Here is a 20,067-nt window from a genome sequence, read left to right as displayed (position 1 = left end):
CTGCTCGGAGTCCAGAGAAAATAAACTCCATGGCTCAAATCCCAACTTTTCAGGATTATTCAGAGAACACAAAGAACTACTCTTTGCAGGGCTGAAGTGAGAGCTCATTGCCTTTTCCATAAATTACCTTGATATTTTTAGCCCAGATTTGGAGGAAGTACCCGCCTCCAGATGCTCCCTCTAGTGCCCAGAGCATCTCTGCATCCTGCACTGACCAGGGCAGCCATCCCAGTGGAAGCAGCAGCAAAGTCAGATTAGAGATGATTCCCCTTAGTGCTGTCTCCAGGTCCTAACACAGCACTGTGTTCAAGACCAGGTTGGATGGGGCTTGGAGCAACCAGGTCTAGTGGAAGGTGTCCCTGCCCATGGCAGGGGGTTGCAATGAGATAAACTTTAAGGTCCCTTCCAACCCAATCCATTCTGTGATTCTGTGAAATGGTTTCGTACAAGCCTTTGCACCTCATTTCGTGTGTGTATTAAAAAGGGGAATATGTATAGATAAAAGACATTATATGTACACACGTATAAAAGGAATAAAAATTACACATATGTATTTTTATATGTATATGAGGGGAAAATTTCCAGGAAAAAAATCACGTTTTGTTTGCTTGTTACTCATATTGTGAATTCTACTGTGAAATTATCCTAAGATGTAAATAAAAATGGAAATATTTAGCTGTGATAACATTAGACCAAAATGGCCTGCAAATAATTATTTCTACTCCTCTGATACCTTCTGTAGTTAATCAAGACTATAAAAGTGGTGACCTGAATTAAGACAACACATCAGTTAATGTAATTACAGGACAATTACACAGATTCATTACTTTTGTTCACCAAGGAGCCAGAAGCTGATCCACAGACAGCACAGGAGGTTCATGCTGGATATCTGAACACATCTCCAGGCCCTGCATTCTCCATGGATTGCACACCTTATTTGCAAGATAAAACATAGTCACACACTGAAATTAATACTAAAATGTGTCTCTCTGGGGTGGCAGAGGTAATGGAAAAGTTGTGGCTTTCCAGCTCAGAGCCAAAAGCCTTACTGAAGAAATTTAAGGAGGAAAAACAATGCCAAGTTTATTCCTTAAGGCATGGCATTGCAACTATTACTGTTATTTTTTAAATGCAGGGGAAGAAAAAGGTGGGTTTTTTTGTTTTAAATACAGAAATTTGTACAGTGTTTCCAATAGAAGTTCAGGATCACTTGCTCTCAGTGGTAAAAGATCTTCCCTAGGATAAAAAAAATCACATAATTTATCAGTCTAAAGACTGTGATGTGTCAGCCAAGTACCAGAGGCACAACATAAAATACATAATGCAGTTTAGAAGTTACCTATGTTCATAGTAGGTTTACATTGGTCTAGAATTCTTCATTGACCGCAGAAGCCAAGGAGGGGAAAAAAGTTAAAAAGCCTGTTTTACATAAGTGGTAGATTCGATTCTAAAAGTCTTCATAAATTTACAGGGGAAGAAACAGTCATGTCACTGGAATCCCCTCATCCCTGTTCCCCTGTGGGCTGGAGCTGTGTGTTTCCTGTGTCAATACCAAGTCTAGCACCGTATCCTGTGGAACAGGAATGTTTGTCACATGGCACACACAATCAAAGTGCATACAAAGAGTTTTACCATAAAAATGAAGGTATTTATTCAAGAAGTACAAATTTGATGGTACCAGCCATCTTTGAAAGCCATTCCCATGAGGCAGAGAGGACACAAACCGAAGTCTCTTGCTCAGAGTATATGAAAGCAAGTGTCACACACGGCCAGCTAACACAGTCCTTTCCATCATTGCTCAAATCCACCTCCACTTTTGAAACATTCCCTGGACTTCAGAGGCACAAGTAGGGTTTTTAATCCAAGACCAGTTAGTTATTTTAATGAAGCCATCAGCTCAAATTTATTTTGTTTTCAATTGCCTAAATTGTCTCCAGCCTTTGACTGGATTCCAATTTCCTAAAGAAAAAAAAGGACTTGGGAATGAGCAGGTGCAGAATTTCTGGAGCTCAAGATGAACTAAAGGTTTTAAGGCAGGAGTCAGGATTTTAAGTTCTCTATTTGCCCCATGGCTCTGATTGAATGGTCTTCCTCTGTAAAATATACAGTTCTACTGGATATATACCCAACACGTGGTCCTGCTCGGAGGGCAGGAATGCACTTTTTCATGGAGAGTCCAGCAGACACATTTGTTAAAAGTCTCAAAGTCCATGGTAAGAAGCCTGCTGGTTAAAACATCTCATCTTCCAGCTGCCTGACTTGTGTAGGCTCAGTGGCATGTATCTCCCTTTAGAAGGAGAGCTCCATCTCCATCTCCTACGGACAAGAGCAACACACACACGGCTACGGAATATCTACGTGGATGAAATATGGAAGAGGAGAGTCATTTGTAGAGCAGAGCAATCAAAAACACTTCATGGAAAGGGAAGTCTTTAACCAGGCAGACTTGTATATACAGTCATTAACCAACAGAAGCGTTTGTAGCTGCAGACAGAACAGCAGGACATTCATCATCTTGGGGAGAAAACAGAAGTGCGGACGCTGGGAAGTTGAATCCAAGGCTTCCCAGTGAATTTGCAAGGCAGACCACCAACACCTAGTGGGTTTGAAGCACATTTTTTGCTGTTTTCCAAGGAAGTTGCAGAGCGTATGAAGCTCATCCCCCACCCAAAGCACATTTTTCAAAATGCCTTTCTGAAACACCTCTACGTCCCACTGCAGGAGAGCACAAGATGCCCCGGAGCTTCCAGCCACCATCCAGGAGGGAGTTGCTTACGGGGGAAGTGGTGAAGGGCAAAGGAAAAAAAAAAAGCCCCTTTTTCTAACAGAGACTACTTTCATTTCAAAGTAACAGGATTTGAGCAGCGCAGGGAAAAAGCCAAAAAAAATTTTTTTTTTTTATGTAAACATTCTCTGCATAAGGTGCAGGGTCCTGGATGTATGTACAGTAACACAGAAAAGTTTGTAAAATATAGATCAAGAGTCAGAAACACTTGCGCTTCTGAAGCATCGCAGACATGGAAAAACGTTCAGCATTCACTTTGTCAACACCTACACAGCGAAAATGCTTTCAAAATTCCATGGGTAAAAGCATCCCACCATTGTAAGAAAGAGTATTTTTTTAAATACTTTTAAGGAAGATTTTACATTATTTACTAGCAATGGATATATATGCAGAAGCACATCACACTACAGCAATATTTTATCAATCAACCATCTGCTTCACCAAAGGTTATGCACCGTGCCATGGGTTGCCCTGTTGCTCCAATGAATTCTTCTTTCCTCTCCTCCCCAAAGCAACTTAGGGACTTTGTGTGGAAGGCAAAGAGGAGCTGGGTTTTGTTTGGTTGCTCCTGGGGTGAGGTTTTTTGTTGTTGTTACCCCTACTTTTACCATTGGGGTGTCTATTAACAAACGAAACACTACACTGCCAACACACACTATCTCATTTTCCAAAATATTTCCCAGCTCCAGAGAAGCAAAGGCTTTCAGAAAACTATATATTCCAGGCTGTGTTTTCTGCAGAAGACACCAATAAACTGTCATGCACAAAGAGCCAAGGCAGTCAATGACATTTTGGGAGCTGGATGCTCTAGAAGGAGCAGCTGACACTTGGTTGTAGAAGAAGACCCTGAGAATCCTTCTGCAATGCACCAAGCAATGTACCTGCAACACCTGCAGCTCTTCTGGAGCTCCCTGGCCTTGTCAGACCACCTATGTTCATGCCTCTCTGCCCTTCAAGCTGTTCAGGAGTGTGGACTTTCATTAGGTCATTACTTCTGTGTCAGGCAGAAGCAACAATAAAGAGTATAAAAATCTGAATTATGTCAAACAGACCTGTCACTAACACTGTAAAAAAGGTTATCTACTGGCATCAGTTCACAGCCAGAGCTAATCAGAAATGGCACAAAGGGCTGATGGGTCTAGTGCATAAAAAAACCCCCAAACCTATTACTTCTCAGTTGCCTGTATTTGGCATTGGTGGTGTGCATTAAAAAACTTGTTGAATTGTTTCACTTATACCCAAGACACCTGAGGGTGTGGGGCAACCCACCAAGTTCCAAAACACAACCCAGGCCGTGCTGCCAACATCCTCCAGCTGCAAAACAGGGATGCACACACCAGTGTGCTGTTATCCATCCTCCCCTGAGCAGCCACCAGCCTCCACCAGGGCTGCCAGTGGTTGAATACCTGGTTAGTCTCACTTGAGCTGTGCCTACACTCTGCCCTGCACTCAAACAAGCCTGAACTCCCTACCTCAGGCACATGGGGAGACCCCTTCTGCCCCTGAAACTCATCCCACAGGAGCCCCAGCCCATTCCCCTGCACTGGTACTTGCACCAAAGCTCACCTTGTAGAGCAAAGATAAGGCATTTCAGAGACAGAAACAACTGTTCTCTCCTCTAGTTCTATAGTGGGACATGTCTGTCATATGCCTGTACACCTTCATTACTGATACTTTTTAATATATATATTTTGAAATTTAAAATTATTTCCCAACACAAATCTTGTAAATTTTTGTTTCTGCAGGTTATGTGCTTAGTACCTCTGTAATTTTATACAGAGAGGTTCAAAGTCTTCACTGTCACCTCTAAAAGCATTTTACCATTGAACTCTTTCAGTTTTTGATATGTAATTAAGGAGGGGGGGAGGCTGTTAGAGGAAAGAGTATTTTCATGAACCAAGTCTCTGTTCTACTCAAAACCCACTCATGACATGGCCTACACATCATCACCTTTCTCCCTGCCATAAAAGCAATTAATATAAAACATGGTCATCTATAACAGTGTAATAAAACTGAACCTTTTCCAACTAAGAGGGGGAGAGGGAAAGAAGGAGCTCTCCCAGGCCCTGCACGCTGTCCTCTCAAAAACAGTACCTGGTGACAACTGCCTGAATGATAATAGAAAAAGAAAAAATTCAACAAAAGGTATCCTAAAAAAATTAAAAAGTCGTGGTTTTAGTGTTCATAGATCCAGAATTGTCACCCTGGTTTGCTCTTCCTTAATCTATCATGATTTCCCCCTTCCAGAAGGGACTGCAGGGAAATGACATCGTGAAGACCACTTATATAGATATGTAAGTTGTGCCTTATGAGACCAGTAGTATCTTCCTGGCATCAAACCATCCTTTGCCCAGAGAAAATCCAAGAGATTTTTGACTTGTTTACGTATCAAATATTTTTCCCCCACTGGAATGCAAAAGATTTGGCTGCAAAACCCCAGTACAGTAAATCATATTTGTCTTAAAAAAACTCCACAATAGGAAACTTGTTATAGATTAGTATTTATCGGCTTCACTCTCATCTTTAAAAAGAAAAAAAAAAAAAAGAAGAAAGAAAAGCAAGTCACTTTGGTGTTTATGAGAACAGGGAACTTATTTTCCTTTACACAGCTCTGCCACTGCACTTCAGGCATCCCATACCCAAGTGAGGCTAAAGGAGCTGTCAGAAAAACACAGGCTTGATACAACACAAGAACCAAAAAGAAAGCTGTAGTTCTGTGGGGTAGGGTGGGAAGTGCATATAAAATGTGGATCTGTTTCCCACCACTGATGTAAATTCTGCTTTCACCTGCTGGGAAAGACTTGTGCTGTTGTACAAGTGACCTCTGATTGTCCTGGCTCTGTGCTGATGCTGGTGGTGTAATAACTCCCTCTGAGTTCAAGACTTTTATGGAACTAATGAAGGAGCAAAAGTAACAGGTTTAAAATCTTCAAGGTAACCCACCAGTTTCACCAGCAGACGAGAAAGAGCCGTGACAACTGTAGCTTTACACCGTTAATTCAGAGAGGGAAGACAGAAAACAATAAAAACATGCTATTCACAACGAATAGCACGTTTGACTTTGGAAGAAGTGAAGTCGTTTCAATGGTGGCTTAAAACCCAAGCAAACTAGAAATCATGTTTAAAAGGAACAGGGCATTGATCTCAACCAAAGGCATTGCCAGGCAGGGGTGCAGAGCTGCCACGGCGACACAGAGCATCTCCCACTGAGGGAACAAGCTACTTGGTCCCCCCTATCTCCATATGCTCTGATTCAGATTTTTGAGACTACAAAAGGATTTGTCATTTGCTGAAAGGTCCCTCTTACAGTCTGAAGGGAAAGCACTGGCTGTGAAGCACCATGGCCACACTCTGGGTCGCAGGTGCGTGCTGGTGAGGACAACTCCACCTGTCCTGGCTGGAGAGTCACCACAGCTAGAAGACTGGCTCCTGCTTCCAATGACACACCAAAAGCTGAAAACTGTGTGCTATTGTGTCCTCCTCACCATCTTCCGTGCTTTGTGCCCTCTAGGAAAGCACAGGAAGCTACAGTCCTTTGCATCTGGGTGTAATTGCAGTTTAACCTGGACCTATTACACCAGTGCTGTTGGACAAAGGCGATGCACCCGTCCGCTCAGGGGCAGATCAGCATCGCTCACCTCAGCTCACCTCATCAAAGTCTCTTTTCATGATCTGAGTGACAGAAACTCAGCAGGCACACACTCAGGTGCCCACCAGCCAGGAAACTTCAGGCTAAGTCAGTCTTGTAGCAGGTAAGTTTACAGTACAGTACGTGAGAGTTTACATGAACTAAGTTATTGCCTCAGGCTCCGGTGGGCTGCGTTCCCGGCTCGGGAACAGGCACAGGACTGCGTTGCCATCTTGGAATGTACAATTGCTTGGTCTGAGCATCACCAGGAGCAGCTGACACAGGACAGAGACAGAGCCCCCAGCCCAGCTCCACTGCCCAGGGCTGGCTGTGCCTCGGTGGTGCCTCGTTGGAGCACACGAGTTCGGTCGCACCTGAAAGCATCCTCGTGAACAGGCAGTGTGGGACCGACCCAGAGCAGCTGTGATTCCTGCATGAACTGTATGTGGTGCTGATATGAAATTGGATACATTGATTAGTTTTTAAGTTTGTTTGTTTTTTAAATAAAAGTGCTCTCTGTTGCTCTGGCCTCATGGATCAGGACACCACCGACAGTTTTCAGGATCATTACATATTTGTATTAAGTGAACAACAATATATTCCCTCCCTCTTTTCCCTTTGCCTTCCCCTTCCTTCCTTTGCCCTTGCCCCGTTCTGGTTGCTGTTGTGTTAAATATGAGATCAGGCAAACCCCAGAGGCCAGTTTACATTTTTATGTTTTTGCAGATCTCCATCACAGATGGAATTCTTGCTGGTCATTCCTGGAACCAATCCATTAGCAGGACAAACCAAAAGAAGAGAGGGCAGTGAAAACAAACCCCATGACAGAGACGGAGGAAAGAAGAATCAATAAACAAGCAGAACTCAGTTTTCCACCGGGGTGGGATTTGCTAAGGGCTGGCTCACAATGACTTGCACCACGTAGTCCTTTGGGATTTTCAGCTCCTCCAGTTTCATTTTGTCTGCCAGGGGCCTGCCCGAGAAGAACCAGCGCTGGCTGCCTGGCTCCACTCCCTCCACGGCGTGCAGCCGCCTCTTCATGTGGTACACTGTGTCCATGCTGCGGACCATGAGTTTGAGGTCTTTGCCCGTGGAAAGGCGCAAACGAAGCTGGCATTCGTGCCCTGAATTGGGTGGGGGATCAGGAATATCCAGAGTCTCCAGGTCACCCTTCTCCTCTATCATGTTGATAGGTGGGGCAAGGCAGTAGACGGGAAGCTGGTACCGGTTGCCCAGTTCATCGTAACACTCTGTAAGAGCACCTTTAGGAGAGAAGAGGGATTAAAATGAGTATGAATGCATGTCACATTTAACACTGAAGTGGTCATGCTGGGAAGCATTTACCCTGCTGTTAAACCACTCAAGCGATGAAGACTGAATTCAGGCTTTAAAGGACTGATACAAAAATCTTCAACACTTCACTTGTTCTCGTATGGAAACTTGAGGCTGAGTTAAAAGCATCCCCTAAAAACCAAACACATCCCTCCCTCCAGATAAACCAGGATAAACTTCAAAAGCAGAGATAAGGGATGATGTTGTACTCCCATGTGCCATTTAAAAGAGGAGTCTTTCTCCAGCAGCACAGTCTGAGGTTCAGAACACACACGCACCCAGAAAATGCCACTTGGACGAATTACATGATGCTGAACCTGAGCTGTGAAAAGGCAAAAGACCACTGTGAAAGGAAGATTTCGTAACTTCTCAAACATCCAAAACCTGCTGAAATGGTTTCATACAGGACTCATGTTTTAGTGAGCACTGCCAGAATAAACAAACACGACCACCCAAGTCAGACAACTCTGTGGCTCCGTTCGGAGTCACCACCAGAGCGACGACACTCAGCATGTACTTTATATTTGCAAAGCATCTGTAACTCCCATATTCAAAGCCCTGAAGTTTCAGTAGTGATTTTTATTTCCCTAGACTCCCGAGAGGTTCCTTGGGATAATCTGAGTGTTTGTGTTCAAGGCTGCATCTGGAATTCCTCCTCCCCAAAATGGTAGAGGGCACAGCGCAGCTCAAGGACTATAACACACACTGAAGTATCAAATACAAGCTGAATTTTTCACAGTATGACTTTATAAAATATATTTCAAGTACTACCCTGGAAAAGCAGCAACATATTTTTCATACCATTTTAAGAGTAAGAGAAGGCCAAAACCAGAGCCCTGCTGCACACAGTGATCCAGGAAACAGAGATGTTGAGGAAGCTGCACACAGCAGAAATCCCTTCTTACTGTGGTTAAAAACCCCACCTATTCACACTCCAAGCAAACTGTTTCGAATCTACCTGCTATAACAAATTTCCACATTTTTGCCCCTAGAGGGGGCACAGCCACTTGCCAAATTACCCGTCCTTTTGGAGCTGGAAATGTTTGAAGAGGAGCCAAGTCCTTGAGCTACAGAATATTAAAAAACCTCTTTGACTTGGCAGTTCTGCACACAACAGCCAACTGCTCCTTGTTAGAAATGTAAGGGTTTTATTTAGTTGGAGGTTTTTTCATGCTGACAGTGAGTTGTCTTAAACTTTGCTGTTTGATCAGCAAAATTACTACAGTATAAATTTATAACTGGAGGATGTACTGTGCCACTCAGCCCACTGCAATGGCAGCATCTTCGGCTGGAAATCTTTTCGACAGAAGTCCCGGGTTTTTTTAAGGATAATTTGTGTTGATGAAAACAGACAGTGGAACTCTTTGGCTAAAAGACCAATGTTTTAGATGCATCTACTGTTTGTGGCTTTTCTGTTTGTACAGGCAGCACAAGGCATCTATGACCTAAGATTTAGTGAGAGAGCAAAACAAAAAAGGAGATCCGGAAAAATATAGTTATACCAACTCATTATACTCTTGTATCATTTATGAATCTCAGAGCAAACCAGCTTTTATGAAAACTATACTGGATCCATTCCTTTCACGGTTCTTTGCCATTTACAGACTAAAGCCTGAAGTTCCCACACTTCAGTTTTGTTTTACAATGTTCATTTCATTCTGTATGCCTCATCTGTTTGCTAAATGTCACAGTACTAAATTCTGGACATAGAAACAAGTACATGTAGTTTGCTGCTAAAAAAAACCCCGAAAACTGAAACTTGAACAGCCTTTCAATTAGCCAGCAGCACCTTTCTTTAAAAGCCATATATATTAAAAACAATGCTCCTACTTTAGAATAGCATATCAAAGAGTTAATTTTAAATATCATGGGGTGAGCTTGCTAAGGAATTTCTTCACCATCTATATCGTTGCCCAGCTGAACTAACATCAAGGTCAAAGCATATGCTATAAACACTGGATTGCTTAATCATAATCAGATAAGCAATATTAAAACAAGTCCTCTAAAACAGCAGCTAACTTGGAGGTCTGTATTTAAATGAAAAAAGACACAGTAGAGGAAACCTCTTGCCAATAAAATCCCACAGTCCCATCCCAGACTGAGAAACAGTTTATAACAAACTGTTAATGTAAGAACAGGTTACCATAAGCCTCATCAGTAATCCCATTCATCCACTCATACTGGTAAAAAAGTCCCTAAGACTCTCAAGTCCTGCTACCTACCACTCAATGGCTTTCAAGACCTAGATACATTGATTAAAGTGCAGAAGACAATTACTGTGAGCAGAAGAGACTTCACAACAGCACTCCACACCTACTGAAGTCCTTACCAGCACTCCACACCTACTGAAGGCCAGGCCAGAGCTCCAAGGAGATGAGGATGTGTTGGTCCTCACCTCCAAAGAATCACAGAATCATTTAGGTTGGAAAAGACCTCCAAGATCTCCCAGGTCTACAAAGTACCACATCCAGTCATTCTTTGAACACCTTCAGGGATGGAGACTCCACCACCTCCCTGGGCAGCTGCTTCCAATGCCTGAGAACCCTTTCCACAAAGAAATTCTTCCTAACACCCAATCTTAACCTCCCCTGGCACAGCTTGAGGCCTTTTCCTCTTGTCCTATCCCTTGTTCCCTGGGAGCAGAGCCTGACCCTCACCTGGCTCCACCCTCCTGTCAGGGAGTTGTAGAGAGTGAGAAGGTCCTCCCTGAGCCTCCTTTTCTCCAGGCTGAGCCCCCCCCAGCTCCCTCAGCCACTCCTCATAGGACTGACCCCCCCAGACCTTTCACCTGGGGGGTGAAAGGAGCTGTGCACACACATCCTGGAGCTGTGCACACACATCCTGGTCCCCTCCAGCCAGTTCATTCCTGCTGGGCATTACGAGGCTTTCTGTCAAGTGATCTTTGAAGAGCATCAGACTCTGCCACAGTTTTCAAGATGTCGTAAACAGTGACAAACTCAAACAGCAGCACATGAAGGGGTGTCACGCTGGTAGGGTCTCAACAGTGAAACGATGGCTGAACGTGTTAACAGGGGGTGTGGTGAGTGTGGGGCTATTTTAAGCGATGAAGGCAAATGCAAGTTATCAGAGAGGAAGAGAGAAAGTGGTTGAATTACCCACAGCCACCATGGCAAGGCCTATCTCACCAGCCAGATGGCAGCTCTTCACCGAGGCATTCGCTGCAGCGCCCCTTACACAGAGCAAAGCACCCAGGAAATTAAACATCCCAACTAGAAAAGCCTCTGTAATTTTGCTGTTTAAACTGAAAATCATGTTTCTGATCTTTCTTTCAAGATACATCAGCTTGGACCACGCCAGTTATTTAGCAGGAAGTAGCACTAAAAGAATGTCAAGCTTTTATGAGAAAATAAAGAAGAGGAAAAAAAATTTTTCTAGGTTTTCCTGTTACTTAGGCAACCAGGGTCCTCACCGGGCAGTTCCAGCACAGGAAGGATGCAGCCTCCCTTGAACCAGAGAAGGAGAGAGCAATGAAGAGGTGTCACAGTTCAACCCTGTGCCCTCCCTGCCACCAGTGGGCACGGTGCTCAGAGCTGTGGAGGACTCCATCCCTCAGCCCCACTTAGACTGCTTTCCTTTCCTTCCCCAGACCCTGCAGACAGATGCTGCATCAGGCAACCAGAGTTCAAATGCCAAAGCCTGGAGGGTGAGTTGGTCCTTAGAATTTTCACTGCTGGATCATAAGAAAGCATGCAAAAGGAGCAGATTCCAGGAGGAAAGCAGCAGGGAGGATGGGTGGCAGGCAGCAGATCTAGGTGAGGATTCTGTACTGGACATGAAAGATCAAGATGCTGTACAAGATCTTACAATACTGAGGCATAATCTAAGCTTATCAATACTTGATGTACTTGAGTAATCTTTGTGTATTTAAATGTTCCTCTAGATGTGAACATGACTTTAAACTTGCATACCAAACAACACTGTTGCAACAGAAAGAACTGCCTTTGAGAAAAGCCAGTGACAGAACCAACCAATAAACCAATCCAACCACTCAAATCCTAATTGGTTCCAACTTTCTACCATTCAGAATTAAGGTGCCATCGGACATGATCCAGAGAGTGCTTTGAGGGTCTCATTAACTGATTCATTACTCTGAAAATTTCCCAGCTAAAGACTTAATAGTGTCAAACAGGCTCTAGATATCAGGAAATAATCAGATATGAGGAAAAGGTTCTTCTCCCAGACAGTGGTTGGGCACTGAACACACTCCCCAGGGCAGTGGTCGGGCACTGAACACACTCCCCAGGGCAGTGGTCACGGCCCCAAACCTGACAGAGCTCAAGGAGCATTTGGACAATGCTCTCAGGGACAGGGTGGGATTGTTGGGGTGTCCTGTGCAGGGCCAGGAGTTGGACTCTGATGATCCCTATGCATCCCTTCCACTCAGGATATTCTTTGATTCTATGATTCTAGAGTCATTCAGTATTGATGCTGCTACACAGTTAGGGAATTTAACTTTATAAGCTCAATTCAAGTCAGATAGAAAAGAAGATACAATGCTAAGCCACAGCAGATGGGATTATTTTAATATTTCAAAAGTAATACCTCACTTTGAGAGTGAGGAATTCTAGAAGGAGTTGCAAGGCAGAGCTTCTTGTTGGTTGTTATCCAGGTAGGAGACAGCTTGAGAATTTCAGGGGGAAAAAATAAGCAGATGTGATGATCAAGCAGAAGGAATTGGAACATTTTGAAATTAATTGCCTTGCAGGCCACAAAAACTTTTTTTTACTCAGACAATTAGGATGGAGATATTTCACAGGATTGGTAAGGGAAAACACTAAAAAAGGACTAGGAAATACTGCTTCCACCCCTAAGCAGTTCAGAGTTTGGACTTAAGTGTCCTTCTGCACATAGAAGGACAAGCAATTTAAGAGACCTAAATGATATCAAGATAAACTTCTGCAGGAGTTATTAAGTCAGGCATATATGACCACACTTGTCTGAAAACATAAAAAGTTTTAACGGCATTTTGGCATTTCCTTAAAGCTGCACACCATTCTCTTCAGAAAAAGCAGCTTTCTGTTCATGAGGTGCCTTCTATTTCTTTAAGCTTTAGAGCAGTTTTGAGGAGGATTGTTCAGAAACACATAAAACTTAAAAACTGAGCAGATTTTCATCTCTTCTTCCCTTCCCCCAGACAGACTTGCTGCAGGAACAGAAATTACGACAACACAACACAAAACAAAATCTAGCATTGCAATGAGACTAAGCTAATTTAAGGAGCCTGAGTGTCTGTATATAACACACTTGCCCAAGGAACAGCTGGTTCGTTTGTTTTTCTTACTGAAAAACTCCATTCCAAACCCAAGCTGAGCCTGGATTACTGAATAAATTGGCAATAGCAGAGCTTTCACCTGTAGACTATTGATTTGAACCCAATATAGATCAGTATTGCCTGAAATCCATGATGAAAACAAGGGGATTTCTTCTGGGTCTTACAGTACAGCTGTTCCTAGAGAGCAACGGTCGAGCCAGAAAAGCTGAACTATCTCTTCATCTTTATTAGTTGCTGATTCCTGGTCACAGCTGAGAAACACAAGATCTTATAAGAAAAAAAAAAACCCATGTACTGACGTCAACAGCACGCGAGAGCGGTGAAGGGTGACTTTGAGCAGAACATGAACAGGGTTGAGACAAACAAGTGCAAACATGCCGTGGTTTGCTCCAGCTCACCTACAGCCATCACAAAGTGGGAGGAGTTAAGAGGAAAAAGCTTTTTCTGACTTAATAACGACCCAAACGGCTCAGTGCTGCAGTTACCAACTGTGGCTCTCCTGTTATCCAGAGGGCACCGCGTGGGAATACTCGTGCAAGCCTGTGCCTTGCACCACATACAGAGGACAATAAAGCAGCTGTAATAATTAATCGTGTGGATGAAGCACTTGATAATAAACCACACATATAAGCCCCCTCTCATGTTTCTTCCATGCTAAATTTCCATGGGTTATGCAAATTTAAACTACCATAAAGCTACCAGACAAAGGTACAAGCCTGTCTCCTAAGCCCCAGCACAACTGCTTACACAACACAGCCCTGCTCTCATCTTCACCCTCCCTTTCTAATAAAGAACTTACTCCAGCTTCCTAAAGAATGAGGTTTGGAGATAATGAGTATTAAGCATTTAATAATTCTCATTTCAAATGCACTGAAAAACAGCTCTTCCATTATGGGAACATTATGGGTCTGGCTCAATTCCACAATGGAGAACAACTCCCAGAGCCAGCAGGAGATCCCAGTGCTTCAGGGCCTGCTTGGTGAGCAGGGACCAGCTCACTCCTGCTTGTGGCAACTGGCACAAGATAGATGGGAATTGTCCTTGGTGCATTACAACAACGGAAAGGGGAAGAAAATAAAGAGACTCTGCTACTGCCTTTGTAACCCTCTCATCACGTTCTCTGCCAAGAGAACTACCTCATAGCTGGTTCCATCAGCTATTGCACTGCTCGTGCTCACCTCCATGCTTGGATGTTCTTTAGAAAACTCACTTGGAATCTAAAATCCCCGATAAAATAACGCACATTCAGCTGCCTGAAAAGAATCTGCAAGGGAATAACCTGAGATGCACTTACAGCAGAGGGTTGTACTACACAGACTCCTGAGGTCCCTTCTAACCTCTACCATCCTACCCAGATGATGGGTATCACAGAATCACAGAATAGCTGGGGTTGGAAAGGACCTCTGGAGATCATCCAGTCCAACTCCCCTGCCAAGGCAGGGTCACCTAGAGCAGGTTACACAGGAACACATCCAGGTGGGTTTGGAATGTCATCCAGTCATGGCATCCCTTACAGTAAGTTTCCCCATCCCCTTCCTCACAGGCTTTTGTCACAATACTAAATCTAGAACAGATGGATCCATTGGTGAGTCCTTCTTTATCCAAATGAGGTTCGATAAAGTCAATTATGTATTAATGCCTGGTAGTTGTCATGTTAGCAATACCATATGTACTGCCACTTCTATATCCCTCTAAAACTTGGAACTAATATTGCATGAAGGTAACAGCTTCCAAGAAATATTACATCAAGGTTCAAGGATGACAACTCATTTTACTAATGAAGTATTCAGCTACTATGCAGCTTTGCATGTCATTAAAATAGATGCCTGTCTAGACAGGCTTCTTAGATAAAAATTTTAAAAAAAAATCTGGTTGCTGAAAGAGCATCTGTGTATGCCCTTCTCATTTATATGCTGTTCTCCATTATCTATATTCTTAAAGAGGGTGGGGGGATTTGAAGGAAAAAGAAAAAGCAGAGTATCATAATCACCTGAGCCTGCATCGTATCGCAATGATTAAAGTCACCAGGTTACCTGTTCAGTGTGAGGCTGCACAGAAGCTGAACTCAGATTTAAACAAGTTGTTAATGCCTTTGTTACCATTGAATTTTTAAGTAGTCTGTTGTTCCCATAAACCCAGAGTGAACACCTAGCACTCAGCATCCCAAACATATGACTAACATGGTTAAAATGAAAAACCAAATGGGAAGTTAACAAAAGTGATTTATACAACTAAGAGATATTCCTTTTTCTTGCCAACCACAGACTTGGGCAGTTTTTGCTCTCTTTGCAGGTCTACAAAGTGTCACATCCAGTTGTTCCTTGAACACCTCCAGGGATGGTGATTCCACCACCTCACCAGGCAGCCCCTTCCAATGCCTGACAACTCCTTCTGTGAAAAATTCCTCCTGATGTCTAATCTGAACCTCCTCTGGCACACCTTGAGGCTGTTTCCTCTTGTCTTGTCACTGGTTACCTGCAAAAAGAGCCCTGACCTGGCTACAACCTCTTTCCAGGTGGTTGTGTAGAGAGAAGGCACAGTCTGACCATGCTAAGACCATCCTATGCAGGGATGTTCAATTAGGAACTCGTGACCACAGCAACTCAAGCTGCTCCACCTCCCTTGCATGACCGTGGGCAGTGTGCTCAACCTTCAAACAATCCCCTGCTTAGCACAGTGCCCACTCTGGGCAGCAAAATGGTATTTGAGACAGTTTAATCTGAGCTCAAAGTGGCTATGAATGGAAATTTGGTGTGAGATAACACTTATTATAGCTCCAGTTAGCAGAGCAGCAGAGACAACCTTTAGATTGAGCATGAAAGCAAATGTTGGCTTTTATGGAGAGCAGAGAGGCCTCACATCAGTTTGAAATGAGAACAAGATGTGGAAAACTACTGTCTAAGACTAAATAATTTTCCCCACAACCTACCTATATGCAACAAGGGATAGAAAAGCACAGAATGACCTAGACAAAGGTCTGCCCTGTACTGTTTTGTTCTTTCTGCTCCCAAACTTGCCTGTATCCCTGTGCTGCCATTCAAAGACCTGCTAATGAGCGTGGAAGTCATTCATTTGCATGCTCAGTCTCCAAGGATAACCAGCAAAAATGTTAAAGGCTCCAGGGAGGTCAAGCAAACTGACACAATCCCACATTAGTACCCACATTCTAAAATAAAACTACAACACAAGGCTGTTTAAAGCTGTGGGGGTGGAGGGGATTAAAGGAGGCTACAGGGAAGATTTGAAGCAACAGAAGGCTGCAGCACTGCTTTATGCCATTCAATGTGCTGCTCACCTACAAGGTGCTGTTCCTTCAGAGTGACCTTATTTATAATAAAAAAGAGAAGAAAAGTATTGATTAAGCATAAAGGTAGAAGACTGCATGTTAGTCAGTGCTGTATCATGCCCTGAATGTGCACAGAGCAGAGGCTTTGGGGATCTGCACAGATGGTGAGAGCCTGAAAAGGTTAAAAATTCAAGGCCTTGCCACAGCTATGACCTTCTATAAAAATCTTACTTGATCACCTGGGAACGATTAAAGGCACTGCCGAGATTTCATTATTTCTGTATAATGACTGGTAGTCAAAACACGTACGGAAACACACAGTTCATTTTGTTGCAAGTTTTCTTTGCAGTAACACTACAAACCAAACACTGCTTACTCTGGACTGAGCTCAGACATGCATCAGCAAAAAAGCAAAGCCCACTGGGCTTCTCAGCGATGTCTGTCAGCAAAAAGCAACTACCAGCTCCAGGTCCAAACTAACTCAGGAAAAAACAAAACTTCTTAGAAATCAGTATTTTTCCAGAGGTCAATCTGCCTGTAACACTTTTTCTGAAGCCCAGTAATGACCTGAAGTTACCATTACAAGGTATTTATAGAAGGAGGCTGTGGGAGATTTAAAAGTACTAAAATATCTCCAGCAAGTACTGCCCATGCTGTCTGTGACACACCCCAGGTAGGATTTCCCTTTACCTGCCCCTAAAAGGCTGCCAGGCTAAAGGGAGAAGCCTTCTGTGACTCAGATCCTTCTGACCATAATAACCATTTTGCCTTGGTTTTGGAGAAAAGTTTCTATCTTCCTATTATTAAAATACCTGAAGGTAAAACAGTAAAAGATGACAAGTGTCACGGCCGCTGTCAACTGGAGATCATGGAGGAGGAGGAGCAGGATGGGAAAGGAGCAAGTGAGACACCCAAGGTGAGACACTCTGGAGGACACCAATTCCTTCAGGAATACCAAGTTTAGCACAAAACATGGTCAATTACAGAAGCAAGGAAAACCCCCCTGCAGATCACCTTTTCACACAGAAGGCAGCACCGAGGGGGCTCTCATGGGCTTACACTGGAATTTTCAGTGAGGAATAAATATTGAACACTTCATCTTTCTTTTTCTCATTTTACTAGCAGACAGCAAGGCAGATAAGGCAGATACCCAGTTCCTCTGCTGTAAGCAGCCAATGATGGAGTAAATGTCCACTCCTGGGAAAATATCTAATAAACTAGACATCATGTCCTGACCACTATCAGATACCAGAGGACTATTATTCACTTAAACCAGACATACTCCTGTCTAGAACATCTGCAACACACAAATCAACAAGCAGCTTCTTATATGAAGAATTTGAGATGTTCTTTTTTCATGAGTCTGGGTTTATTTTGAGCCATTACGTACAGGAAGTTTTGGTTTGTTGCTTTGATTTTGTTGTGCTTTTTTTTTTTTCTCCTAAGGGAGTTACCTGCAATTTCCTGGTCACACATTAATGGTTAAAAAAAAAAGCAGTTCTGAAAACAGTGTTGCACAGTTGTCCTCCCCACATCAGAAAAGGCAAACTGAAACCAAAGACAGGAAATAGACGGGCAAGTGCCACAGGGTAAGAGACTTGAGAAGAGCCCAAGCAATTATGTTGACAAAGCTTCTCAAAATACCTTTCAAAAACCAAGAGCAGAAGTTAAAGATATTTAAGGAAAACAACTGTAGGATGTAGCCATAAGTGGGTTTTTATTTGAAGGGTTGATAGTTCCTAACCTGCACTTAGATATATAAATATTTCATCCAGCCACAATTGCTTTACATCCTGATGCTTTGATTCGACACTCCATTTGAAGAAAACATGGAAATTCAGCATCCCTCAGATAGGATGTCGTGCATCTATTTTAAAAATATTAATCACAGCAGAAATGACGAAAAGCATCATCTTAATTGTAGCTCTGGACTGAAGAGGTTGAGAAAATAGACTGGTTTCAAGGTTAGAAGGAATCCAGTGAAGCCCAGCAGGGTAGCACGTCCTTCACTAGAACCAACACGACATTTCCCAACAGCGTTTCCTAAGAGCAATAAGTCATTTTTCCAGGTGTGGCGGCTCAATGACGGACACAGAAAATGCTGAGAATCACCAAGGCAGGAGACAGCAGCAGAGGAGGAGCTGCCACCCTGCTGAGTGCCTCCAAGCAGCCACCGGGAAGCGGGATGGAGCAGGTTTAATTCGCCGTCCAAGCAGGGAGCACACAGCCTGGAGGCCACTGGTTGAAGATCCCTAATTTAGATGAAATCTTCTAACGAAAAAGCAATTACTGTGCCTGAGCAGAAGTGAAACAGCCAGAGCATTTCAGAGATTTCTCAGCAGCAGGAGGTACTTTCTGAGGACAGAGAGGGCAGCAGGAGTGTGCGCAAAGCTGCTCCGTGAAATGGATTTTGAAGATGAGTTGGTCTCCCCCACTGCTTGGCAGGAGCCCAGAGCAGAAGCCCATCCAGCAGTTGGATGGCAGCATTGCTTTTCACCCTTGTCACAGCCTCATGCTGTGTCTGTGCTTCAGAGTAACAAGATGATGAGACTGAAATCACCAGAGTGGCCAAAACTTGAAGCATGCACCATCAAAACTGGGACTGCAGCTCTCACCTGGGCAGGCAACCCTCTTCCAGAGTATCCATTGGTGCTGTGCACTCACGGTGGCAGGAAAATCTTACAACAGGCTGGGTGCAGTCTTCTGAAAGCTTGACTCAATGTAGTCACACTAATCACTTCAGTAAAGCTAAACCTACAGAGGGAACTTGACGTCAACAACTCTTAAAAATAGACACTGATGTGTAGAAGAAAAAACAAAATACAAGCCCTCTCCTAATGCACACACATCTTCAGTGCCAGCAGCAGCTAGTCTGCTTCCCTGCAACACACCAGCAATTTTGGGTTTTAATCCCTTACTTGTGTTATTTTTTTTTAACTGAAGTAAAAACAAAACAGAAAAATCTTCCCTCAAACTCATAACTGCTTTCTCCTGAGCAGTTTAGTTAAAAAAAAAAAATCCCCAACCCAACTCAAAAAGCAACAAACTAGTAGGCTTAACTGTAAATTTTATGATATTCACTAGAGAAAGATTTTAGTTCCCTTAGCTTTTAGAGCTGCATTCTCATCTCAGTACTGCTGATCATATTGACAGACACGCTTTGATAGTCAGACCTCCCAAAGCTTTCATAACTCTGCTGAAATCTAAAATTAGGCAGCCACAGTCACCAAAATAGCATTCACTACCCTTTTAAAGAGACATTTAGAGAAACCTGACCGAGTATTCTATATCCTCCCAGAAAAACACATTGTCCAACTTTGCACATGTGTGTAGATAATGTAATCCATAAAAAATACAATTTTCAATGACAATTAAAAAGTCTCTTCAGACAAATAAGCTACTGAGAAAGCAATTCCTATAGCCTTAAACCCCAGCAAAGGCTAAGCAATGAATTCAGTAGTTTGCAGGCACAAGAGAGAGAAAAACCACAAAGACCTTGTGGCTTAAGGGGCAGCAGTTCACAGGAGATTCAATTTAAATGCTAAAGATGCCACAGCAAAATTCACTGTTCAGATTCTCTCAATCACAGGTTCATCAATACAACAGGTAAGTCCAATATTGCCATCACACAAAAAGCACTGCAAAAATTACAGAGTTCCAGTTCTGAAGCTAATTATTTTACAGGAGACATACATGAAATCTACTGTATCATTTTGTTGTAGATATTTCTGAATTATTGTACA

The 20,067-nt window shown here is 43.2% G+C and overlaps 1 protein-coding gene across 5 annotated transcripts in view; it reads right to left on the bottom strand.

Moving 5' to 3' along the window:
- Window positions 1–1,626: 1,626 nt before the first annotated feature.
- The window catches only part of UBTD2 (ubiquitin domain containing 2), a 52,370-nt gene continuing 33,929 nt past the window's right edge, over window positions 1,627–20,067 (bottom strand). For all 5 annotated transcript variants that reach the window (XM_032703075.1, XM_032703077.1, XM_032703076.1 and 2 more), the window contains exon 3: window positions 1,627–7,675. In XM_032703075.1, the coding sequence (XP_032558966.1) occupies window positions 7,278–7,675 (398 nt within the window). In that variant the 3' untranslated portion in view covers window positions 1,627–7,277. The remainder of the gene's footprint in view (window positions 7,676–20,067) is intronic.

This window comes from Chiroxiphia lanceolata, chromosome 15 (genome assembly GCF_009829145.1).
Source record: "Chiroxiphia lanceolata isolate bChiLan1 chromosome 15, bChiLan1.pri, whole genome shotgun sequence".
Classification (NCBI taxonomy): Eukaryota; Metazoa; Chordata; class Aves; order Passeriformes; family Pipridae; genus Chiroxiphia; species Chiroxiphia lanceolata.
This window is presented reverse-complemented; position numbering and strand designations above follow the sequence as displayed.